This window comes from Pteropus vampyrus, unplaced genomic scaffold (assembly GCF_000151845.1).
Source record: "Pteropus vampyrus isolate Shadow unplaced genomic scaffold, Pvam_2.0 Scaffold566, whole genome shotgun sequence".
NCBI classification, from domain to species: Eukaryota; Metazoa; Chordata; class Mammalia; order Chiroptera; family Pteropodidae; genus Pteropus; species Pteropus vampyrus.
Window position 1 is genome coordinate 1,205,495 of NW_011889347.1, and position 27,846 is coordinate 1,233,340.

At 35.6% G+C, this 27,846-nt stretch overlaps 1 protein-coding gene across 1 annotated transcript in view; it reads right to left on the reverse strand.

Annotated features, from left to right (window-relative positions):
- The window catches only part of LOC105308327 (fibrous sheath-interacting protein 2-like), a 97,621-nt gene that overhangs the window by 20,063 nt on the left and 49,712 nt on the right, over positions 1-27,846 (reverse strand). The window contains exons 10-12 of the mRNA XM_023525498.1: positions 13,938-20,341; positions 11,464-13,880; positions 1,055-10,326 (exon numbers count right to left, since the gene is read on the reverse strand). Of these exons, the coding sequence (XP_023381266.1) occupies positions 1,055-10,326; positions 11,464-13,880; positions 13,938-20,341 (18,093 nt within the window). The remainder of the gene's footprint in view (positions 1-1,054; positions 10,327-11,463; positions 13,881-13,937; positions 20,342-27,846) is intronic.

Here is a 27,846-nt window from a genome sequence, read left to right on the forward strand (position 1 = left end):
GAGATTTAGTTCAATGGGTTAGAAAATAATAATAAGGAAAACATGTTTCTAGGCTTATACTCTAGGTAGGTTGGTTCTATAGAACTTTTCTTGGTTTGTAAGCCACAGGCTACATCCCTAGTATGAGTTCATACCATCAGTGCAAGAGGCTTATTTATACCAAGAGAATTTGGTATTAAATGAGAACATGGGGCTGGATCAGTGTCACTCCATCTCCTGGCAAGACCATCCCTATGCCTTCATGTCCTTAGATCAGCAATCAGAACTACTTTTTCAATAATTGCATTGTACCAATGACAGTTTTTTGGTGTTTTGAGTCCCCATTTAAGTACATTTAGAGTCCAAATATAAGACGACTGCACAGAAACTAGTTTATAAAAATAGCAGCATGGAGACAACCAAGTTTAGGACAAGGGTAGAAGAGGAAAGAAACTGGGTATGTCCTGAGAATGTAAAAGTATGGGTAACTGAGAAAGTGTTGTGTAATGAAAGTGAAATAAAAAACGAATGAACTCTAAAGAGCTTGCAGTCTGTTATCTGTCGATGAAGGTTGCTAAATAAAAACTGCTACTGTAGAACCTTAAGTTTGAGGATTTCAGTCTCTAATAGAGCCTGGTTTAGCTGAGATTCTAACTGACTCTTTTGGACTCATATAATACTATGATAATGTATGTATCCATGAAAAAGAACTGTGGAGACTGTAAAAATTGTATTTCTTCTGAGTTGCCAAATGAGAACTACAATTCCAATCAGTCTTGTTTGCTGTTAAGGGCATTTCCATTCTATAAGAAATGACAGTTCAGACTGACTGGCTAATGGAAACTAGTCTGCCACCTTTACACTGAGCCACACTGCCACTGATTGAGTAAGTCCTAGGAAAACAGAGAATTGTGTTCGAAGAATCAGAGTGTCCAATTCTACTGGGCTGGGCAAGAGAAAATTGACCATGTTTTACAAATGCATTCCTGCAGACCTACATGAGGAAGGAAATCATATAAGGACAAACAAGTCTCAACAACTATTCATCTTTTTTTCATCAGTCTTTTGCACTTACCTCTAATGGCTTTATGTTCAGTCGTCCAGCCTTGTCCAATGAGATGCGTCTTTCTTTCTTTTTCTTTCCTGAATCAGGTGAGTCTATTGAGTAACTCTTTCCACTTATTGACAATCTTCTCAATTCTTCGATGCTATGTCCAGTTCTAGCTAAACACTCTGTCTGCATTTTCTCAAGAGATTGCGTTTTTATAGAAATGACTCCTAAGTGTTCTGAAACAATGTCTGGATCAATGATGATTGGTTGTTTCCCACAGTGAGGAATTATTTTAATTGAAAGTTTCTCTTCACTTAAATCTTGATCTAATTCTTTTTGCTCTGGCTCAGGCTCAATTTTAACAGCATGCTCTTGTGCCTTTTCAACAATTCGACCAACATCCAGATCGCCAAAGAGATCAGCATGTGAATCTTTTGGGCTAATTTTTTCTGATGGACAATTTGAAACTTTATCAATAATTAAAGAAGCCACCTCTTTAGGAAGTATGTTTTTTGTACTTTGCATGTCATAGTAAAGTTCTTCATGAGTTCCAGATTGTTTTAATACATGATTATAAACAGAGTCTACCATCTGAGAAATAATTTCTATACTTTCTAGATTTAAAATTTTTTCTTCAGGATTAGCAGCTATAACAGTGTTAGGATTAGCAGCTATAACAGTGTTATTTCTGGAAATTTCAGCTGTCATGGATTTTGTCAATTGAGATGCAATTTTATTTAACTCAGGTTTTGATAAGTTTTTAGCATCTTCACTTGAGGTACTTGACAACGTAACCAGTTTTGCCAAAAACAAGGCCAGTATTTCCTCTAAAAACTTGGCATCTAACATAACTTCTTTTTCAGATGAAGGCTTTTTCTTCAATTTAAGATCATCCATAATCTTAACTACTTTTTCCATAATTTTGACAGCTTCCAGAACTAACTCTGAACTTGATGCTCCTTCCTCTATTTGAGGATGAAATTCTGAATTGGAGATTTCTTTCACCATTAAAAATCCTATTATATCAGAGAGAACATTGCTCTTACTCATTAAGTCTTTGTACATTGAAATATGGGAGCCAGAGTGCTTTAAAACACTGTTATAAACAGAAGTAACTACTTTTTCAATAGTTGCACTGTCTGCTAATGATATTGTGGATGATTCTTTGGCCTTTGGTACTACTGTAATCTGACTTTTACAGATATATTCTTGGAAAGAACTTAAGATTTTTGAGGTTAATTTTTGCATTTCGGTATTTAGAGAACTATTTTGTTCCTTATCCGTTTTTGGAAACATAGATAAAAGCTTTGACAAAAAATTTACAGCAATTTCTTCTATTATGTTATAGGGCAGTTTGAAAGCCCATGATGGTTGAGGCTGGGGAACTTCATTGGCTTGGATAACATCTTTCAGGATATTTTCAACAAGACTGTCAACTTCTGTACACTGATGCGGTGTTAGCTCTCCAGAAAAATAGTTCTGTAACTGATTGCCAGCCACTTCCTGCACAACTAAATTAGCTATGGTTTCAGAAAGGATTTTGCAACCACTGCTGACACAATTTTGTATGCACTCTTGAGATCCAAATTGTGGCAAAAGATTATTATAAATAGTCTGAACTACCAATTGAATAATTTCATTATCATTAGGATGTAAGGATTCTACATACTGTATAATCATATCTTCATTTTTGGAGATCTCTGTCACAATTGTACTTACTAACTTCGTTTGAAGGAAATCCAGTTCTGAGTATAAATTATCCTCAGATGTTTCTGCTTTAGAATTGGCTACTCTTGAGAAAATTTTTGATAGAAGAGAAGAAATTATACTTTCTAAAAATTCATAAGGCAACATTATGATATATGGTGAAGATGTTTGACATTGTTTGCAGGCTGTTTGGGCCACCTTATGGACCTTTTTCATAACCTCCTTAGATTCTAGAGGCAAACATACTGAAGCTGGAACCTCATCACCAAAAGGCAAGTTTAGCTGATGCTGAAAAATCTCTTCTATTACTGCATTAGCTAGCCTTCTTGCTAAATTTTCACCATTACTATTTATATCCTTACAAATGGAGTCCTGAGATCTATATTCCTGCAAAATATTACATATAGAGGAATGAACAATCTTATTGACCAACATTTTGTCGATTGATGGTATTTTAGTCACAAAAGGTACCTCATTTAAAAAAGGTGTTTTAATTGCAGGTGCCATTTTATGTATGGGGGTTATTTTATTCATGATTACTTTTTTCTTGAGAGGTGCTTTATCCACAGACAGTTCTTTTTGCCTGAGTACTTTATGAACTGATGAAACTTTATCTGCAGATGAGAGGAACTGACTTCCCTGATCTGAGTTTAATACTTTAATTTGAGCATCTGAAAACTCCTTTATCAGAGAATCAATCAGTTTCATAGCTGTGTCATAGAGCTCAGCTTCATTTACATTATTGGTTACATTTTGACAGGCATCATCTGTGCCTGGTGAGGGAGAAAAAATCAATTTTTTGACTATTTCAGAGATAACATCTTCTAAAAAGTTAGCAGGAAAAATCCCGGAGCTATTTTCTGATGGGTTCTGAGGATTGTCTGGTTTACTAGGCTTACTTTTAATCTCTTTACTTTTTTCATTCTCTTCCTCTTCTGTAGGAATATTTTGTTTAGCTGAATTCATAGAAACAGGCTGGGCAAAATCCTTGCCATGTGCTTGAGTTACATATGCTGTTTTATCACCTGGAGGATTTGGGGATTTTGAATCATCGACTGGTCCTCGGAAAGAAGATATTTCTAAAATGTTCCTGTAAATGCTTTCAGTGACATTTTGGACATGTTTAGGATGTAAGATATGTTTGTCATCTATAACTTGGTAAGCTAGAGAATCTCTCTTCTCTTGAATCTCTCTATTTCTCACCTTGGATTTCAGAAATAGTAATTCAAAAGGTCTGTCCTCTTTTTCTAATGAATTTTCTCTTTTCTTGTCACTCTTCTTTTTATCATCTGTTTTCAAATCTGATTCCAGGATAACCTTCTTATTTTTTGTATTATCAGTAGCTGGTGAAAGACATTGGTATACCTCATCGCCTCGCCCTTTCTCATCTTTTCTAGCCAAACTGTTGTTCTTCTTGATTTCATTCTTTGTAAGTGCTGTACTCAAATCTTGCCCCTGAGTATCTTTACTTTCTACAGTGGTTGTTGGAGAAGTAACTTTTGATGTCTTCTCATTATCTTTTCCAATTGAACTTTCTTTTCCCTTTTTACTCCCTTTTTTTTTATTTCCCACATCTCTAACTAGCCCTGATGCTAGAGTAGTTACTTTGCTTTTCATGGTGTTAGTTATTACAGTGGTACATATTGGCTTGTAGATGCCGCCTGTTTTCATTGATGTACACTCCTTTTTGAAATTCTCTTTTCCATTAATTATTCCTCTACCTATTTCCAAAGTGTCCATTTTGTCTTTCATGCCTGAGGTTACAGGAGTAAGTGTAGATAATTGTTCTAGTGAAAAAACTGGGTTCTTCATCAAGCTTCTGTTTATCTTTGTAAAGGTTTTGTAGGGTAGGTGTTGAACTCTTTGGATGATGTTATCCACATCTAGAAATGTAAAGAAGGTGGAAGACCAGTCTGCTGAAAAAAGTGGTTGAATACTGAAAGCGGAAATTGCTTTCTTGGCTAAAGCAGCAATCATTTCTATAACAATGCCACTTCTATCATCTTTCTGAACAGTGTTAGATCCATACATTGCTATGAGCTCATCATACACAGAATCAGATATTGTATTGACCGTCTCTTTATCTATTGGTGGAAATGAAAACATTTCTTCAACATTTGCTAGAACTTTAATTTCTTTTTTTCTAAATTCCCCTACCAGGGCACTTGCAAATTTTGTAGCCATGCCCACAAGGTCTCTTTCCGATATCTCTTTGTCCTTAGGATCTTCAGCAATACTTGGGAGAATATAAAATTTGTGAACAAGATCAATTATGATATCTTCCAAAAATGTAGCAGAATACACAGAAGCTTGTGGCAAGGATTGTATTTTTTCTTTACTAGGATTCAAGAGTTCAATTCCATAGTTGTTTTGAGGTAAGTCACTGGGAGATGACTCTTCGTCATGTAAAAATGGCTGCAGATGGTGGTCCACAATTTCCTTCATAATGAAACCAGCTATTCTACCAAGGAATGAGCCTCCCTTTTTGCATGGATCTTTTTGTGCTTCATTTTCAAATTTAAGTTTTTTCATAATATTGTTACATATGGAGTCTACGAGGTTCTCAATTGCCCCTAATTGCATACTTCCCACATGTTCCTCTGTTGTAGCAAGTCTAATCTCATGTTCAGAAATTTCTGTTATAATCTCATTAGTCAGTTTTGAAGCTGCATTCACAAACTCATAGTCTGGTGGCACTTCTTTCTTGTTTAGTTCATTTTTAGTTTCAGGTGAAGGAAATATATATCCTAGAAGCTTGTAAATCATATCTTCTAAAAGGGAACGAGGCAATAGAGTAATGCATGATGGCAAGACATGGCTATCATTGTTGATGGTGTTGAGCACATTTCTGATGATGTTTTCATCTTGGAGAGAGGAATAGGAAGAAGTTGCTAATTCTCCCAAAAGTAATGACTCCACCTGATAATCATATATTTCTTCTAACAGCAAATAATATATTTTTTTCCCAAAAGCGACAGCATCACTTTGAATAGCTCTATAAATATGAATCAGAGATTTATACTCATCTAATATATTTTCATAAATTAGGTTGACCATTTTTTTAATCATTTCTTTATATCTTTCTGAAAATAACAGATTTTCATCTAAGTGGTCAGCAACTAAAATTTGTGATGTGGTGAACTCCAGCACAATTGATTTTACTAATATTGTAACAATGTCAGTAATGCTGGCTTTTGCTTTATGTGAGTTTTCGCCAGCCACGACATTATGTGAGAATATATAAAGGATTTTGCATAAAAGCTCAGAAATTACTTCCTCCCAAAAGACAGCTGAATTTACAATGAAAGATAGTTCTCTTTTTTTAGGATCTATTGCTTTCTGTTGATAAGTATTTGAAGGAAGAGTTTTACCTCCAGATAAAAATGACTCAAAATGATGGTTAAATATTTCTTTTATTATATAACTTGCTATTTTTGTAACAGGTATATTACTTATGCTTTTTTTATCTTTTATAAGAGACTGGTATAGATTTGAATGAAAAATATCAGTATAAATGGCATTGATGATAGCCTGAATATCTTTTTCTGAAATCACATTTTGGTTTTCATTTCCATGTTTAATAATGCATATTGCATGTTTAGAAATTATCGACATGATTTCATCAGTCTGTCTCACAACTGTGTCACTAAAGTCTGACTGCAAAAGGTCCGACTCTTGTACACTGTAGTTCAATGAACTTATCTGGCATAAAACTCGAGTGACTATTTTTTCCAAATGTGTATATGACAATATGGTGGTATATGTCCGTCTTTGGACTCTTGATTTACAAATAGCATAATGAACTCTCTTTATCAAAACATCAGCATTGAGTTTTGAATGTGATCTAAAAGGTAGCTTTGCTACGAAATCTGGATGAATTTGGAAGTTGAAAACTTCAGCCAGGATAATTTTAGTTACTCTCGCAGCCAATGTCTTTGTGTCACTGAGAAATTCTTGATCAGGTTCCTGTTCATATTCTTGTAACACTTTGTTATATGCCATGTCAGCAATTTTGATCACTATATCCCTATCTACTGGTGGCAAACTCAATTGCTCCTTAGCATTTTCTAGGATGCTAACTTGAGCTTTTGAGAATTCTTCTGTTATTGAATATATGAGGTTTTCAGCTGTTTCCAATAGTTCTTTTTCCAAATCTCTTACTGATTTTCTTTGCACAGTACTTAACACTTGGTGGAATATTTTACTTAAAACCCAAGAGATCACATCTTCCAAAAAGGGTGAGGAGTAAACACTGGCGAAATAATGTTGCCTTTTTGCATCATCAAAGTATGTATATGATGGAGGAAGTAATGACCTTCCATACATAAATGGGTGAAGATGTTGTTGACAGATATTTTTAGTGATAAAACCTGCTATTCTATCAATAAGAACATTGTTACTGCTTGTGATATTGTGCTCAACTGCTTCTTGAGACCCTGAGTTTTGCAAGATATTTCTGAATACAGAATCAACGAGATGTTGAACATCATCCTCTGAATAAACAAATTTGATTTCTTCTTCATCTTTTGAAAATTGAATTTCATGTTGGGAAATTCTCATTCTAACATCACTGATTAGCTTTGAAGACATTTCACAGCAATTAATTTCTGATCTATCTTTTGGAGTTTTGCTATTTGGAATCATGTTAGATGCAGAAGGAAAGATTCCAGGTAATAATATTCTGATTATGTCTTCTAAAACCGTGTATGGTGGCAAGGTGTTATATGGAGACAAATGCTGGCTTGACTTGGTAGATTCACTGATGCCACTGAAGATGTTCTGAATGATGTTCTCTGCTTTAGCAGTAGCATAAGAAGCTGACAAACCCCCAGAAAACAGTGGATGAGAAAGATAATCAGAAATAGCTGCTACAATTAAATTGGTAATATGTTCTGCAAAAATATCACTGTCTTTGAGTTCTTGATTATCAAACTGAGGGTTCAGCCCATGCTGTTTCAAAACATTTTCGTAAACTGAATTGACGAGTTCATCCACAGTGTCTATAGTGGGGAAAGACTGCGCTTGGTCATCACGAAGAATGCAGATTTTAGCTTTGTTAAAATGATTATTTATTGAGTTTACTATATTTTGTGTCATCTTATCCAGTTCGCAGTCAGTGTTACATTTTGGATTAAAGACCTTTAATAATAGTCTGGCAACAATTTCTTCTACAAATGCATTAGGAAAAAAGTCCATACCTAGTGATGGCTTCTGGGGTCTGTGTGACTCTGTGACTTCACTGAGAACCTCTTTAATCATATTTGATATTTCATCCAATGAAGTTGCTGAATGAGGTAAGCCCTCTCTACACAAAAAAGGTTGAAGATGATTTTCAATAATCTCTTGAATAATGAGACTGGCCATTCGGTCAACCATAATCGGGCTTTGGCTTACTATACCTTCCTGTATTGACACAAGAGAGTCAGACATCTGCAAAATATTATTATAAATACACTCCACCATATTTTGAAGGCTTTCTTCTGTATCTAGATATTGATAATCATATTTAGTGAGCCAGATCTTATGCTTTGAAATGGCTAATAAAACCTTATTTATTATACAGGAGGATATCTCCTTAAAATCCGAAGGCATTAAGTATTTCTTCCCCAAGGATGAAGCTCTGCTGGGTGGAAGAATGAGCTGAGATAATAGCCTTCTGATGACATCTTCTAAAAATGAATGTGATAACATGGTAGTATAGCCTGTTGAATGTTGACCATGATAATTAAGTTCTTTCAGGTTCGTTTGAAGTTTCTGCAGTATATTTTCAGCTTTAAGAGGGTAATATGAATTAGGCATGAGCTTTCCTACAAAGCACAATGGGAGTTGGTAATCTACACTCTCTTTCAATATGCCGCTAGTTATCTGTTCTGCTATTGAGGTGGTAGCATGTACCAGATGATCGCCACAGGTAACTTGCAATACATATTCCCAGGAAACATCATTATAAATGGAGTCAACAATCTTGCTAACAGTTTCTTTATGGATTGGTGGAAAACATGTTCTTTCTTCAACATCCCGTAAAACAGTGACTCGAACATTATTAAACTCATTCACCACGGATTTGACATTTAATATATTCATCTCATTGAGCTGGGCTTCAGTGATGTTTACGTTTTCCCTCTGTAATGAGATGGAAAGATTAAGAAAAATGCCTGCAATTATTTCCTCTAGAAATGTGGCAGAGTAAACTCTTGTGCTCATGCCTCCTAGATGCTGCATATTAAGAATGACTGTGGCATTCACTTCCTTTTTACATGTCCAAGGCTGATTGTCATAACTCATGGATCTTACAGAGCCTTTACTCTGTCTCGATTCTTTTAATTCTGGCCTTCTTGTTTTTGGAGAACTAGGAAAACTCTCTCTTGTCCTATATGTTAAATGCTTGTTTGTAAAAGGTGGACTTCTGAGAGGCCTCTGTATACCACTCGACAGTTTTTCCATTAAAGATTTTACCAAGATATGGGAAATAATACTAAGCATAGATTCATAATCTATTCCTGACTGATTTTCCAAAAGGCCTGACATGTCATATTCTTCAAATGATGAGCCATAGTCCATTGTTCCCCTGCAATAATCCTCTACATTTTGAAGTATATTGAATAGTTGATGTTCTGCTGGTATTTCATCAGAAAGAGGACCATTCATAAGGAAACTATTGGTTGTACATTCTTCCAAAAGTATTCTAATAAGTTTTTCACATACAACGTTCGGAAGAAAAACTGATTTTGGGGAGAGCATTTGGCAATTTTTAGATATTCTATGATTTTGCTGGTCACCTGAAGATAGGAATATTTTTCTTGCCTTTTTACCAGAATCCATATCCCAATTTGGGCATTCATCTGGCAAAAACAAATTGAAAACAATATTGAAAATTTTATTGACTACTTCTTTGGATTCATGAGTTTTTAGGCTATCAACCAGAGTGCCTAACTTACATGCCAGAGAATTTAGTTTATTTTTCTGTAGTAGTTGATTAATTTGGTGAGTAGGAGCTGATTTCCAACCTCTGGAGCCTGTCTGTCTTTTCATAGTTTGGGTTTTGTTGCAGATGGGCAGACTATGGCTTTTAAGCATAGAAAGTGATTTCTTTATTCCTTTGCTGTCAGGCTGATGACTTAATCCTATTTCTTTGGACAGAACATGGGACACTGCTATTAAGAGATCCTTAAAGAGATTGTTGAAGTCAGCCACAGCTACTCTTGGGCAGTAAATATATTTTGTCTTCACAGAAACCATTTGTGTAATGTCTGCCTTTAAAATATCACTATTAAAAAGGATTCGAATAATTCTTTCAGAAATGCTTAAAGCAAGTTCTCTGATAGAAACTGAGTGGCTCTCAAACCCTTGAGAATGAACTAAAATAACCTTTCTAAAAGTTTCATCTTGGTTTTCCGCTGATTTCTGTTTTGTTCCACCATCTTCAGTGCAATCAGAAATGCTTGAAATTATATACAAAATAACCAATTCAGTGAGATGTTCACAAAATTGATTAAGTGAAGAATCACTGTTTATGCTTCTTGGCTGTTTTGATTCATATTTTTTCTTTAACAGTGGGGAAGCAATAGATACTTTTTCATCAAGAGGACCTTAAAACAGAACATATTGCTATTTTTAGCATGCATTAAGGGAAAATGTTGACTATTCAAAATACTGGCAATATTTTCTATATGAATTTCACCTTGGTGTACCTCACTCAAGAAATAGAAAACTCTAGTCAAGAAAGGAACTGAGTTTTTTTGAATCTCTATTTCTCATCTGTGGAATCTTTATTTCAGCAGGGAAGTAAAGAAAATAGCCCGGTAGAATTCAAATCTCTAAGTTCTGGTTTCTTCCTCGATAGCTATGTTGCTTTAAGAACATGAAAATCCTGGGGCAGATAAATGCATTGCAATGTCCTAGAGTGATTCCAGTGATAGCTAGAGACTTCATAAAATTCTATGAAACATTTTCAGCTGTTCAGCGAATTATCCAGTTTGGGACTATATAGTATATAATAAATTGAACCAAATGAAACTGCTGATGTTTGATAGTTTTAGACATTACAAAAATGACTATTTTATATGGTTGCACCTAATATACACATGTGAGCATTCATAGAAATGGAGTGAAAATATCATATTCGTAAGCATGGTTTTAGAGTATTATATCTAAAAAGAATTTAAGTCAGAACACTGGAACAAGAACAGAACAAGAAGTTTTAATGCCACTGTTCTTATAAATCCTATCATCAATGATTGCAAAGACTATATACCTTAAAAAGAAGTTGGATCATTACTTTATAGCCAATTAACTATGCATGAAGTCTGACTTTAATGTTAATAAGTCTTTGGAAAAGAACTTAAAAAAAAAAAAAAGACCCTCTTGGAACTTGCTTGGGAATTGCCTTTAGAGCAGTTGTATGTCCCAAGCAAGAGAACTGGTCTTATCATTTCATAGTCATACCTCATGCCCAACTAAAACATCCCCCTTTAATTTATGCTCATTTAATCTCATTTGTAGATAGAAAAAATTGTGTAAATGTGTATTTTTTTTTTCTTTTTTAGCATAGTGGCCAGTTGAAAAACATACAAGTAGATAAAAAGGCACTCCAAATCAAGGCTATTTTCAGAGAAGCAGGGAATGTAGTTTCTTGGGTATTTAAAAACAAAACTCTTAAAATTATCATTGACCGCCCCCCCCCCCCAAAATGATGTCAAAGTCTTTATAAGTTATCCTTTACTCACCTCTGGTTTCAAAGTTCTTGAAATGCATGACCACAGATGTAGTAACATATCTTGCTACCAGATGGATTTCATGGGGTCCTAGTTCCTGATCTGCAAAAGAAGTAATTTCAGCCTCCTCGAGAGTTGCTATTTTCTCTGACTTATAGTATTTATTTTTCCACTTTTCTAGTAAAGTTAAATCTTCTCCACTTGCTACAAGGTTGATGTTTTCTTTGGTTTTGTGGCTGGTTCGTTTCCCCCATTTTTTAAACAAGCTTTTTTCATCCTTTTGTTCTTCAGACGTTACAGACAAAGGCTTCTCCTTTGATACAAAAAGTGGTTTCATTGTTTCTATACTTTCATTAGTGTGCAAGGTTTGACATGGAAGGCCATAATTTAACAGCATGGTATTGACGATATTTTCTGTAGCTAAACATATTTTGAGTGGAGAAACAGTTGTCTGTACTGGGCTTGGCTTAACAACTGGTTTGGGAGGCTCATAGTGAAGTACTCTTTGATTTTCACCTTCCATTTTTCTGAAGGACATGAGGTGCTCAAATGCTGCTTGCGTAGAGTCACTGGATTTCTGAGACAGACTTTGTAAGACATTGCCTTCCGGGAGAGAGCTACTTCCTTTCATGGCTTGATCAAAATGACTGAGGCTTTGGGCTTTAGTTCTAGAATATGATGGTTTAAGTTCTGATTTGAGCTCTTCCATTGGCTCCATGGTTTGATTTATAGCTCCTTCAGAGTATCTGGCATACAAAGGTGGATTTGGGGAAGGCTTGTCTTTTATTTTCATATTTTCCTGTGAATAAAACATCAAACCAGGGCTCTGTGGAGGATCATCCCCACAGCTAACTCTGTTTGACTCTGAAGTAGACATTCCCATCCTGGTTGCAAATTCTGGCCAATTAATAGTGTACGCATTTTCAGCTCCTTGGAGTAGGTTTTCATTTAGATGACTTTTGCTCATCGACTCATAGAAATGAGTACACTGGTCCATCAGTGTGCTGATGACCTGACTTGCTATAATGTTTTCTTTAAATACATTAATTGAAGATGGTTCCATTTGGCATTTTTCTTTATCTAGAGTGATCTTAATTATACCAAGCATGCCGTTGACAGTATTAGCAGTATAAGTAAACAGTTCTGAATAGAATGAGTGAAGATGTTGAAGAGTATTCTGTAGGTTTTCCTGAAAAACCATACTGATTGATTCAGATTCATCAGGAAACTTACTCAGTGGTTTTAACTTGGGCAATATTGTTTTCATTAATGATTTCTGTTGCACAGCAACAAAATTTTCAATAGGTATTTTCACGATTTCAGAAAAAGCATATGTAGAGACATGTTTAAACTGTAGGTCTGCAAATGACTCTAAGGTATTCAGAACCCCTTCCATGATCTCTTGAGCAATTTGGTGGCTACAGCCCTCAGATTTTTTATCTTTCAATTTTGTCTTATAAGTTGGAACATTACTGAGATTCTTTGTTCTTAAGGAACGACATTTACTTCTAGCAGTAGTTTCTTTCTTGCTTACTAGTGTTTCTTTACTATCTGTTATTAACATCTGAGTCAAGAAGCACAACTCTAATTTTTCAAATAGCTTTTCAACAATTTCTTGGCCAAATATATTAATTTGTGCTTGTAACCCCTCGGCTCTAGAAGCAGCTCTTTCAAAATTATGGTATTTGTTTTTATGAGCTTCAAGAGGTGACAAATTTAAAAGTGAAACAGATTGTTTTAATTCTTTTGCTTTCATTGAAATTTCATTCAAAACAGTCTCAGCTATCATCAATAGCTTATATTTTTCATTTTCCCTGTCATTTGATTCTGTTTGCCATTTATCAAACATTTGTTTAAAAATATTTTCTTTAGGAAAGATTTTTTCTAGCTGTGAAGAAACATTCTCCAAAGAGAAAGAGGTTTCTGGATTTGCAAGAGAGATTTTACTAAAATTCCTTTGTGGAAGTTTGCAATCATCTAAGTATGAGCCTTTTATTGGGTTGGGCAAATTGTTCTTTGTAGCACATAATCCTTGCAAAACTGCATTAACTATTTCACTTGCTGTCACAATTTGTTCAGAAGGTAAAGTGTTTACATTTACCATTGCCCTATTTTGCCTTACCTTTTGAAATGCATTCAGAATTGTTTCTAGTATATTACTTACTATATCCTTGGCATACATTTTTAGTTCTGCAATGGGGAGTTTTGTTCTCAGTAAGGAGTTTTTGGCATCCCCTTTTGAAAGCAGGTGCGGCAGCCCAATGGCAGTCTTGGACCTGCTGCCTTTTAGAGTCTTCTTCCCGGGACCTAAATTGGCCTTGTTTTTGGCTTTCGCACCACTAGGCCCTAACTGTGGTTTTGTACCAAATTTAGAGAAATAGGTAACTTTTGATTTTATTTCAAGATCTATTTTAAAACTTGCCTTAGGACTGCTCTTGGAGCTAGCTTTAGAACTGTATGGCCTCATGGATTGCATTTTATCAGACTGACCTTTAGGGTTCAAACTCTCTTCTAGATTCATCAAAGCAAAATTTGTGATCTTTTTAAGAACCTTTCGGACCAATTCTTGACCCACTCGCAGTGGAGAAAATTGCAGTAAAGTGTTTTCCGATGAAGTGACACTTCTAATGCCTGCTTGAGGATAAACTTTTGGTATCACATGTTCAGGAAGAACACTTCTTTTTTCTGCTTTTTTCAGTACCCTAGAGCACGATGGATTTATCACTAATTCATTACTTCCAGATGCTTTCAATTCTCCCCTGGTCTCATTGTTATCACAGAAGGATGATATAACTATGGAGAACATTTTTCTGAAAACACTTTCAACTATGTCATCTGCAACACTGCTTATATGTGACTGCAAAGTTTTTTTGTGAGCTGCTGCTATTTTAATTTTAGAATCAGATGTAAAGTGGGGGAGTTTGTCCAATGGAGGACAGTGGTCTATGTTTTCTATTACCCTTCGATACACCTTCTTTAAAATTCCCTTAACTGTACTTAAAGCAGTCATTTTTTTCCGTCTAGATTCTCCATTTCTAAACATTTCTTCCAAAACCCTTCTCAGATTTTCAGCTTCTGCTATAACTTGGTTTTGATCTGGGTATTTTGAAAAAGTAGACAGTTCAATGTTGCCTTGCATTTTTCTTTGACTTGGCAACTTTTCATTTTGTAATTGCCTAAAATTGCTAGGGTTCTGCTTTGAGTAAACACTGCTTCCCTTTAGAGATATTTTATCATGTAAACTCTTTAAGATGTTGTTCACAGTTTCACTTGTAATGATATTTTCTTGAAATAAATTCTTATTGGGACATGAATACATCTTTTGGATTTCTAGGTCTACATCATTTTTTATAAGCACCAAAATGGTACTGGCGATTATATTAGCATATTCCTTAAGACTAGCCTGTGATATCTGGATTTTAGGTCGATGATTTCCCCCGTAATTAGCAAGTGTCTCATCTGAGACCTCTGGACTGAGAATGGTTTTAGCTGTTGATATTTTCAAGATATTCACATCTGCTGGCATTTGGTTTGATTCAAGAAATACGATGCCATCTTGTTTACAATTTGTAAATTCTGGGCCAACATATGGTTTTTCTCTTGCTTGAGTACCAAGAGTAAATATCAAATCTATTCTTTCTGTGGCAAAAGATTTTAATCTATTCAAAATAGTTTCAGTAATGAAGTGAGCATTTTCCTCACATGGGTCAGGAGCAGATTTCTTGGTGTCTTGGTTCTGAAGTACAGTCATCTGGTTATCATCAGAATAAGTTGATTTCAGCTGTACATATCTTCCCTTTCTTTTAAATGGAAATCTATCCCTTTTCCTTTCATTCACTGAGTCCATAACAGGAGGTCGTTGATGCTCTGCTGCAGGAAATTCATCAGAAAACATCAGGGGAAATCTCAGAGAAATAGAATCTTTTGCATGTATGCCAAGCATGACAGCAGAAGTGAGATTTTGAAGAACAATATTCACCATATCGCTGGAAATTATAGCAACACATGACTTAGGAACTAAAAGCATTGGAATAGCCTTATTTTTACACTCTGGGTCTACTTCAGAATTTGCTTCTAAATATCTCCCATTTACATTACACTTAACAGTGGATGCAGCAAATGGGAGATTATTCTCTTCTATTGTTTTCTCACAGATGTCACTTAAGATAGCCTCAATGGTATCTAGTATTTGAAATTGAAGTTTGTTTCGATAATCACTTTTATTGAACAGCTTTTCTACAATATCTTCTGACCAATCTGGATCAATCTCTCTGTCAAATATGTTTTTTTCATATTTACCTTTAGTAGACATACTATCTAACACTGTGTTAATCTGAGTTGGAATACTTTCAGAAACCGCAACATCATGAATTAAGAAAGGACTTATTATTTCTTTATCTAACTTATGTTTTATCCCTTGTAAAATTTGTCTAGCCACTTCTCTTGCATATATATTTAATTTAGAGGCAGTTAGTTGACAGACAGAGGTAGTTTGTCCTGACTTATCATGATAAACTGAGCAACAGGTAACTTGATCATCAGAATGTGATTCTTTGGTTGAGAACCAAGATTGGCTTAAAGCAGTTTCATCCCACTGTGAAGGTAAAGCCATTGGACTTGTGAAATTGATATGAGAACAAAAGAGAGCTTTTACTTTGGAAGTAGCAAATGCCTCTAAATTTGTTAATATTGATTGTATGATATCTTCAACTATACTTATTTTGGTCAGTTTACCACTACTGAATGTGGACTGAAGTGTACCTGGACTTCTGTCCAATATGGTAGAATAAACAGAGGACTTTCCTCCGCTTGTATGTTCGGAGAAAGAGATATTTTCTGGAAAGGTGATAGTGTTATACCTATTTTCATTTGCATTTCTATCTGTTATGGCAGTAGAATAAAGTTTTTGAAATATGATTCTAACAACATTATCTGCAACAACGGTTACATCTGCTTCAGACACTAAAGGATCCATTGTTTTATCCAGGGATTGAACAACTATTTGAGCAACTGGTTCATCACCAGCATGAGGAATGCCACATAAATGGGATTGAAGGAAAGGAATCACATTTATTTGATCAATTAAATTATTCTGAAAAATTTCATTCAAAATATTTCTTATAATGGGCACAACTGGGAAATTTTGTGGCTCTTTGAGTTTTTCTACCTCATTTTTTTTAAATGTTCTTTCTAGTTCCTGTTGATTAAGAGAATCTGTTTTAATTTCTTCTTTTGGTGGTTTTTGTTCACCAGCATTTTCTTTCTCTGTATCCACAGGATCTTCTGGATATGACTCTGGGTCAGCTCCTCCAGGAAGAAAATTTCCATAGGTTGGCCTATATCTGTAATTTTCAATGCCTCTCTCTTCTGGTTCAGTTTCATTAAACATGTCTGGAGGCATTGCATTTAAAATTAAAGTGACTACTTTCTTAAGCATTTGTTTCTCTCGTAGTGGCTTGCTTACACATGTTTCCAAATCTGGCAAGCTCACACTTAATTCGGTTTGAATAGCCTTCAAAATAGTACTTGATACTTTCTTTGCATGCACATATAAAGCAGACTGCAATCGTTTCTCATGTGTGTTAGCACAAACGTTGGTACTTTGACTTTTCCAGTATGTCTTGCTGCTCTTTTTATTTCCATTGATTATAGTACCCAGAGTTTCTAAATTTCTATTGGCAAACCCCTCTAATTTAGCAAAAACCATTTCAAGGATATCTGAAGCCGTAACTTTCAGTTTATTTAGGTATTTTTCTTTTGTGGTCCCTGTTTTGGGGGCAGTAGTATTTCCCTTGTTGTTAGTCACCTCTTGACTATCTGGCTGGATCACAGTGGACATCATGCTGGAGATTATGTCAGAACATCTGCTCAGTTCCTCAATGAGCAAAGCAAAAGATAGACTGTCAGTATCAATATACTCTGAGATAGTTTTAAATTCTGAATTTGTGAAAATGTGATCCATCTCCACACTACATAATTTTATAATGATATCTTCTAGAATTGTATGAGAAATGAGCTGAATATTAGACTGCAATGGAATGTTTTTTCTCAAATTCTCATTGATCCTGTCTCTGTTTTGCTCATCAGAAAGGGGAGAATATGGACGGTCTCTTATGAGCTCACGTAACATGTCATATAACGTACCTCCAATTCTATCTAACACTTGCAATCTGGGACATTTGTGAACTTCCTCTTGCATATGAGGACAATGAGAAGGCAAAAGTTTTTGTTGATCAATGTCAATAGTTCCATATGATATTTTAGATCTTAACTTATCTGAAGGGAATAGAACATTGCTTGTATCTGTATTTCCACTTAGCACTTCACAAATACAAGTTGCTAATGAACTTGCCATAATGTCATTATTTAGTGTTGTGATGACAGAGTCTAATTCTTTTTCAGTGTCAGAAAAAAATCCTGTATCTATAAAGTTCTTGGGATGTCCGCTCTTCCTAAGATTTAGATTTTTCTCGTTGTGTTTTAATTCTTTCTGGATAACATCCAAAACAATTTTTACTACTTTAGTTGTGTAAGCACTAAGGTGAGAGTAAAACCTGTCAAGTGCAGGCTTCAAATGGGCAGCATGGCTTTCTGGTTTGGAGCAGCTTTGTAATTTTGGACAAATAAATGAGTTCAGTTTCTTAAAAATTGTATAAATGATCTTCTCATTAATGTTAACTATAGGTTCAGATGTTGATTCACTTTCTCTAGGTTCTAACCAAGGATCTTTTGTAGGTTCTATACCAAGTACAGGAAAAAATTTCTTCTTCCTTTTACTCTTAAACCATAATTCTAATGGCTTTTTACTTGGTATGTCAGCATTATCTAGAAAAGTTTGCTGTACTGGTGAAGAATATCTGATAATGTCAATAGAAGCTATATGAAGTATTCTTAATACAGCATCTACAATTTCTTGAGCTACTCTACGGATTTCTGATACAGAGAACATCTGGTCCATCCATTCTTGATGTGACAGATCTTGCGGTTTTTCCGAGCTAAGAAGTGAAGCTTCTTTACCATTTTTATAATCTAAGTGACCAAAGGGCCCAGAATATGTGTCTTTGAGCACCTGTGCTAAAATACTTGTAATTATGTTATCTGAGGCTTTTTGTATTTGATGCTTTTCATTTTGGCTGAAAAGCAAAATGTCTTTATTCAAACATGGCTTGTACTTAAAAAGATCCTTATTCTTAAAAGTTGGAATGTCAGTCTTTAATCTCCAATCCTGAAATGCTACTTTGTTTCGATAAGCAGTCTTTGTAGATAAGTTCTTATTTCTTTTGTACTCAAAACCAACATTTTCCCTTGTTAACCAGTGGTCATGAACCTGTTCTTGTAACTTTGCTTTTTCGTTTTTGATAGATGAAAGCAGTACAGTTTCCACAATTTTGTCTATTTCTTCATTTTCATCTTCAGAATAAAAGACCATGTCAGGAACATTAATAGGTGGAAATAGGCATTCAGATCTATGACCATTAGCTACCATAGTGCTGGTGAGTTTGTTCTCTTCTTCAGTGCCAGAAGGACTGCTCAGTCTGAGGTGTCTACTCTTTTGGACATTTGTTTTCATGGGTTCCCGAGGTAGCTGAGACAAGATATCATCAATTAGCTGAAGGATGATCACTGTTTCTTCAGTTGCAATAAGCCTTTCATTTTTAAGTGCACTTTGTATATAACCAAGTATAGTGCTGATTGCTTCTTTTATATAACCAATAAGAGAGGATTGGGAAAAAATATTTGACACAAGATTTTGTATTTCTCCTTTACCAATCAATGTGGCTACATCGGGTTCAACACTGGATTTCTTTTTGCTGACTCTTTGAAGAAACGTGTATGTTGGATCTTTCCTGTGTTGCTGATAAGCAGGTCCAGTTGTGATTTCAAGATGAGCAAGTTCATTTTGCTTAGAAGATGCGAAAGCTGTCAGCTTTTCTAAAATAACATGAACCATATCCTCTGCAATATCATTCATGTTCTCCAAAGTATAAGGCAGTGAAGCTTCTGAAGTTTCTTCTTTTGGAGATATGAAATGTTCTCCACTGGCTGTTAAATCTGATTTAAAGAGAACTGACATATTTTCTTGTGAAAATACCTCCATACACTTTTTCTCAACTGCAGACCGTAGCTTCTCAAGCACATTTTCCATAATTTCAGCAGCTGCTGAAGAGATATCAACATTGGAGAGCAAGTCACTTTTGTCATTGACAGTTTGGTCAATCGAGGTTTGGGCCGCAACAGAGGAATGGGTGGGGATGGTTTGGGTTAACTCAGACACCATTTCATGAAAAATATTTTTTAAAATCAACTCAATTTCCAGTTTTAGGTGATATTTAAAGTCAAGAAAAATATTCTTTAACTCCTGCATCTCCTTTATGGCTTTTGCTTTTTCACTGGAAGACAGTGGATGTTCTAAGCCATCTGTTTCGGTGGTAGCATCTTTAGATTTTGTTGTGCCTGTTTTGATTGGCGAGAAAAGGTAACTATCGGATTTACAGGTTTTAACTGTGAGGGATTCAGAGGTCTCATTATATTTAGGTTCAGAAATTTTAGGTGGTTCTTTCATGTGATACGTTTTCCCCACAACTTTTATTTCTTTATGGGCAAAAGATGGTTTTAGTGGTGCTGCTGGCTGCTCTATTGACGTGTCATCTGCCTTCACACAGGGCTCTGCATGACACATCTTACTTGTTTTATATGGAAATGTTTCACTGCACATACTACAGCAACTCGAACTATCTGAAGAGAGGGTAGAGTTGTCAGGCATTGGATATGTAATATTTTGCAAACTTTCTTCATGTTTTGTGATGGCTGGGTATAATATACTGGTCACTGTAGCCACAGCCCAGGTCATTATGTCATGAATTATGCTGTTCAATTCTTCAGAAGTTACCTGGAAAGGTGGTGAGCAGGGATACAAGGGAAAACATGTAAATTTACTCTACTTTAGGGGTAGGAACTAATCTTTAATTCCTTATATCAAACAATGTATAGCTAGAATTCAGCCATGGTAGAGAAAACACAGGAAAGGATCTCTTTAGAATACCAGATTAATTTTAGGTTCGTTTATTCTCTATGGTTGTGATCTATTTGAATACGATTCTCTTTGATTCAAAAGTCCTTGGAACTTTTATTTTCAGCATTTACTACTGAGGATAAATGGCTTCTTGGTTTAAAAAAAAAAAAGTAGCCAATTGGGTGTCTAGGCTCACAGAAAACACATGTTCTGGCAAGAAGTAAGATTATGTTTCTGATCCAAGCAATATTGCTTTAAAAATACAAAATAGATTACTTCTAAAACTATTTCATGAAACGAATTTGCAGTCAAAACATTTGTGTATCTTCATGGATAACCTCCTTTTACTTAGGCATCTGTTTAGCTAGGAGGTGAGGGTGAAAAATAAAGCCCCGGGGTGGAGGGGTCAGCCTATGGGTTCTGTGGTCCATCTGTTGCTGCCTTCCTCTGTCAATTGACTATATTTATACATGCAAATAACTAGTTACTTGTTAAGATTTAATTGATGGACAACAACACTGATGATTCAGGGGAAATGAACAGGCTTTGGGTCCAAAAAAGATTATTATTAGTGCAAACTGTCTTGGGTAAGGAGACAGAGGACAGCTCATGAAGTAGAGAAACACATTAATTTAGGTAGAAAAAAAGGCTGAGCTAGAAATGGAACTCAAAGAGCCAGAAGGCTGAACAGTAGAGGAAAGTTAGGGTCTCCCTACAGTATGAGCAGAAACCCAAGGACCAGATTTGAGTAACCATTTCCACTGTGGTTAATTGTGCTGTCACAGCTTACAATGGGCCAGGGGCAGACACGAAGTGTACCTGTCAAACCCTATATCTGTTTATGTACTTCTACTTATTGCAGATATATTTTGGGAACATAAAAATCATCTTGTCTATGTTTTTAAGTTGTTACCCTCAAGACAGCCAGATCAAGAGTGTGTATCTCCGACAAGAACTCTACTTCTCAAAGCTTTAGATATAAGTCAGTGGAAGCAAAGGCCGGGTGCCTGACATTCTAGCTATGCATTGTTTGATATCCTGGCATTTTGGCACTAGATTCTCTATAATGTGGTTGTTGTCTTCCAATTATCTCCAAAGATAGCTCCCAGATTGTTCAGGTTTAGGTCAACATTCAAAGAAAAGTTAACACTTTGTCATATGTGGCATTCTCTCTCCTGACTCATTGGAGAAGATTTGAAGCTCACTTCAGGGAAAAGCCATTTTATTCCACTCCAATTCCTGAATCTCTTAATGTATTTTTTATTGTGGTAAAATACACATAATGTAAAATTTACCATTTTGCCATTTTAAAGTGTACAGTTCAGCAGCATAAAGTACATTCACAATATTGTGCAAACGTTACTACTATCTACTTCTCTAAATGCATTTTTTTTGTACTTATTGCCTAAACAAAAAATTGCTGTTGAGTTTGAAAAATATAGTTTGGGATGAAGCATATGGTTGAAAAACACTTGTTTTATACAAACATGTCCTAAATCAAATACTTCTAAGCATAACGTCTAAACATTTAGAACTTTTTGGTCTAAATTGGTCTAAATGTATTTCAATACATATGAACTAAGAATCTCAATATATGTTATTTTCTCATTACCAGAGATAACGTACAGCAGACCTACATTATTACTCTTAGGATAGTTGAGAAGAAGCATTTCCAACCTTGATATATAAAATAGGGGTATTCCTAAAGCGTTTAATGAAGTAAAATGTGATAAAGAGAATCTGATATTTCAGCTTATTTTTATTATACTACTAAACTGAGAAATATCCTTTAGATGCCTGTAAGTCTTTGTATTTGCTGCATTTTCTATGAATTGAGCAGGTCTATGTGTGAAAAAGTGTGTGAATATGCTATTCCCCTGAAACCTTCTCTTTTTCATGATTCCTCTGTGTAGCCCCAGAGTTTGGGTTTATCAAGTTCACCCTCTTATCTTTGCCTGGTCCAAGTTACAGCATCTTAGGTTACCAGTTCCCTTATTTTGATGAAGTAGTCACCCTAATATTCTTCTTACTCCCAGTAAAATTAAGAGACAGATCCAGGCATCCTGGCTCACCTGTCCAAGGGCAGGGCACTCAGCCCTGAGCCAGAACTGCAGTGATCTGCAAAGGCATTTCCTTTAATGCCTTCCCATCATGGAGTCAGTCTTTGGTATTTGCTAGTTTTCCCATGATGATCAAACCTTCTAAGGCTCCCCCAATCTATCCTCCTGAGCCTTCTGCTCAAAGGGCCAATAGCAGTAACTTTCGACCCCTTGTAACAGTAACTCTTTTAACAATAACTTTGGACCTCTGCAAAAATCAAGAATAACTGAGAGTGAAAGTCAAGGAAGAGAAAAAGACAAAGAGAAACTGATGTCAATAGTTGCTGGTTGTCTGATTCAGATTTTTCTCTAATAACATATTAGAAAATGTCCTTAATATGTTGCTTTATTGGTGGATTTCATTGTACATACTTTTTCTTGACAGCGATTTTGATAGTAGTTTTGTTGTCTGAAAGTTAAAAATAGATTGATCTAATTAATTATAGTTAATAATTTATGTAACTCCACCCCCCCCCCAAATTTCAAATCATTGAATCAGATTATCTCCTTTGTGCCTGGCAGTTTTCTCCCTAGCAATTCACAGAGAATAATAAGCTTTATAGAAGAATAAGATTTATTTTTGTCTAAACCCCCTGTTTAGCTTCCTACTCTATTACTCAGAGGAATAGAATAATTGCTGCAATAGAGTAATAGCTGCTGCATAAACTAACATCTATCTGATATTACTCCTCTTGATCCACTTTAGCCATGTTTGTTTTGTTTCGAGTTGGGAAGAACATGGGGTTGGAGAGAGAAGAGATGGACTAGTCCTTTCTGCCTGCTCTGCTTGATCAGAGCTTTCTGATAATTTAGTTTCCATCCACCTCCTCGAACACCTAATCTCCTCCCTTGCCCCCCAGTAGGAAAAAAATCTACGGACGATTATTGATAATGATGGATTAAAATAATGGGGTTCTGATCATATGCAGTACCGAATTAGATGTAGCCCTTTTCTAGGTATCACAGTATTCTATTGTATGTTCTAATCAGAATTATTATCACTTACTACTCAGAACTCAAAATATATTTTACTAAACTGTAGCAAGAGAACAACGCAATCATATAAATTATAGAATAATAAAAATAGTTTAAAAATCAAGGCCTAAAACTAATTTTGATTTATTTTTATATTTTCCTGCCTACATGGATCTCTTACCTTTCTTCTCCTTGACCTTCTTAAAGGAAATATGGCAATCTATCTTCATTTTTCCTTGGCCTACCCTTATTTTACTGAATTTTACATTTTCTCCCAAGGCCTAGAATTCAATTTTGAGAAATATGGCCAGACTGTGAAATTACGACCTAATTCTAAGTAGTAAAAGAAAACCCTACAGGTCTCAGATAGGGTTAGGTAGCAATAGCTCATCCTCAGACTAGTACCTTTTTGCAGTATGGAATCTGGAACATGAATGCTAACATCAGTGGCATAGTTCCTATTCTCTGGCTTCATTTATTTTCCTAAGACCCAGTTTCTTAGGCCAATGCCAGCACAATTTCCTTCATGAAGATCCTCTGCAATTTAATGTGCCTAGATTCTGTTTTTGCTCTCTCTACCACATACAGGCAGCAAGTGGAACCCAGTGAGTCCTGTGTATTTGCTGCAACCTGTCCCCATAGGCTCTCTGTCCCAAAGGCATGAATTACATAAAAGGAAACAGCAAACATCTGAGAACAAAACTAGCCAAATAAATGAGAAAAGCCTCATATAAGACCACTAATGTGACAATACTAAAATTTAATTTGTCTGCCTAATCCTTCTGAATAGCTAATTTTTAATTTAATCAGTGGTCTTCTACTTGTATCTCAAGCCCATAGCTTTGGGCTGATGCCTGATACCTTCTGATCATCCATATACAAAGTCCATTCTATTGCCAAATCCCAACCTCATCCCAGTGGCTGAAAAGATTTTAAAACAGCACCTCTATATCCTAACATCAGTGTTCCAATCTGAAAGCCAGAGACTGGGTAGTTCTATGGGTGGCCTTTCCTTTGCCTGCCATTTTATCAACCACCCTACTCTCAATTCACTCTCTGCCATTCCTCATGCCTCTGTCTCTTCTCCTGATATTTTGTGAAGCATAACTGATGTAAAGGGCAGTGCTCTCTTCTTCATCTTGGTATTCCCCTAATACCCGGCACTATACTCTGAACACAGTAGGTTCTCAAGAAAGTTTGGTAAATAAATTCCCATTTAACATGTTTTAGATCAATGCATACTTATTTCTACTCTAAAATGAAGGCCACTGTGCAGGCCACAAATTATTAATGGACTTCTGCAAAGGTCTTCAATTTTTCCCACATGCTGCTATTAGAAGTATTCAGCAGTTATCAATTTGATAATATCATCTCCATCCTCAAAACCATTTGACTGTCACCCAATGAGTGAAATGCAAACTTCAGGGCAACAGATTCAATACTTTTTTTTTTTACTGTTTCTCCTCTCACCTTCCAGTTGGATCAAGAGAACACACTTAGTATCTAAATGGAAAGCTTAATTATTACAACTGTTTACCCCACCACTATGTTAACAAATTTTCTTCCACTTGTCCTGATTTATTTGGTTCCTAATTTTATTAAGCTTACTGTGTATGTCCTTTGAATTAGCATTAGAAAAAAGAGAGAACTAAGAAACTGAGGGGAGAGAAGAGAGAGGAGTTAAATGGTGGAACAGATATGACATGTCCACAAGTGAGCCCTGGGAAGCAAGGAGATGCATCAAAGCAAGAGGATTAAGTCAGAGGCCTTGAACCTATGTTATTCTGTGTAAGGTAAGAGAATGTGACATGGATGCAATGGGTAGAGCCAGACCAGATGGTATTGCTAATTATGTTTTGTTGTGCTCTGGCATGGAATTGTCCTAAGTATAGCTAAAGGTATTTTAACCCTGTGTATTTGAGAAGAATAGGAGAGAAGTTCCATGCCATGAGCTTCTTCATCTTAGCTGAGCTAAGATTTTTAATTAAAGGATATCCAGAGCATTTGCTGTTGGAAAGACTCAAGTGATTCGGTAGCTTCGTAATCTGGTGGGGGTAGGAGGAAGAGGGAGGCAGGAATGAATACTTTATAAAACTATATCAATCAGTATTCTCTCACCTTTATTTCTTTAAACTGTCCTAATATTGATTGGGCTAGTCAGTTTACTTCAGCATCTTCGTATCCCATAAGCAGTCAGTAAGTCAGACAACTGACTTCTACCACTTCTAAGCTCAAAATCCTTCTCTAGAAAGCTTGGTCTGAATGTCAAAACCATTCACCACCACACATTACTACTTCAATTTACCCAACCATTTTCATTAAAGTTTAGGATTTATAAAACCTATCCTGGACCTCATTTGGTTTGTTGAGTGTTTAGAGGATGATGGTGTTGGGTATGTGTATTTCATCGGGAGTTATTTTATGTGCATGAAGTTTTATTCAAGTTTGAGTAACAGGACATCAGCAGAATAGGTGGCCACCAAGATTTAAGGGCTTGGTGTTGTCCTAAGTATAGCTTTGGATTGCAGTGCAAATATCCTTAGAATGAGGTAACAGATTAAGTTGTTAATACTATATAGTGAACTAATTTATCATCATTAGGGAATCAATCACCTCAAAAGGCACAAGTAATGCATGTTTGAATGGGGAGGGGGGAAAAGAATCGATCCAGATCCCAGAAAACTACCTGGAGAGAAGAGGTACCTGAAAGGGGAGTGAAGACCCTATATATTTGGGGAGCATAGAACCAAAGTGAGAATAAAGAGAGAAGGAGGTGGAAGAGTATGAATGACAAACTTTGCCTACATTACAATTTTAGCTTAGTCCTGAGAGGTTGCAAAAGATGAGTTCCACTGCATAAAAGTATAGAACTACAAGAATGGGAGATTCCACTGGAGAATCTGCCCTCAAGCAGCACTCCTGTGTAATTATTAAAATTTTAATTTGCATTAATTTATTAAGTTTTCTTAGATACTTACTTAATTGATGAATCATGAGAAGGGATGATTCTGTGAACTGCAGGTGGATTTTCAGAGAAAAAGAAAATCATTATTCGTTGGTATCCTTCACAAGTTACTTGTAAAATGTTAACTAACATAATAGATATTTATTTCTTGCTGTCAGTGCACTGTTAAAACCCTCCAGGGACTCCCAGAAAGGCATAAAATATACCTGAAGAAATAGGGCCATTGCCTACCTCACCAGCCTCATCTCTGATCACTAGTCTACATATATTCTATGCTTTAGAGATACTGAACAACACATGCTCCCCTTTGCCTTTACCTTTACTATTTCCTTTGTAATTCTAGGGTCCCTATTTTAAATTTCTCATCCTTCTGGACTCATTCAGCTCATGTCACCTCCTTCAGAGAGCTTTCCTTGAAATCTGCCTAGGTAGATAGGCATTATCTGTTAATGCTCCCAAAGTACCTTATATATCCTTCTATGATAGGACTTATTATGCTATATTGTGATTTCTGGTTTATAGCGCCTGGCATATTGTAAGCACTCAATAGCATTTATTTGTTGAATGAATGTTTAATATATGCGTAGGCTCAATGTTTGTTCATTAGTCTGCTTGTCATTAATCTCTTCCCACTCAAATACTGTCTGACATGCTTTGTATGCCATCTAGCAAAGTTCCATAAGTGGATTTTAGTAAATATTTTGGGATAATTATATTAAAGCAAGTCTTCATGTAGAATATGTCCATAGGAATACTGGGATGGTGTATGTCAATTATGTACATGCATGACTAAAGAGTCTTAGACAAGTTGAATGCTCTGAATCATAGAAAGTAGTATTACCAATTAGAGCCAGTCCAAAGACAAGGTGAATTACTATTTATTTTTATCTCAATAAATGTAAAGTGTATTGTGAGTAACCAATAAATTCCAATGATCTGCTTAAAAAAGTTTTACCTAAATTCTATGTACTGACTGTGTTTCTTTGTGTACGAGTATGATTTTGCTTGTGTACTATTTTGGAAAGGATAAGAGCTGGAATTAATAGTGTACAACCTTGAAAAATTAAGTGTGATGACAATACTCTTATGGTAGTTTTAAAATATGTCTCAAAATTCATTGAGAATACTCTAAGGAGTGGGGGTTAATTCTCTTCCCCTTGAGTGTGGGTTAGACTTAGTGACTTGCTTCAAATGAATAGTATATGGTATTGTCTAACTTCTGAGACTAGGTTATAAAATATATTGTGGCTTCAGCCCCTTTCTCTTGGATCACTCATTCTGGAGGAAGCCCAACACTATATCATGAAAATTCTAAAGAACCCCTATGGAGAGGCCTAAATGTC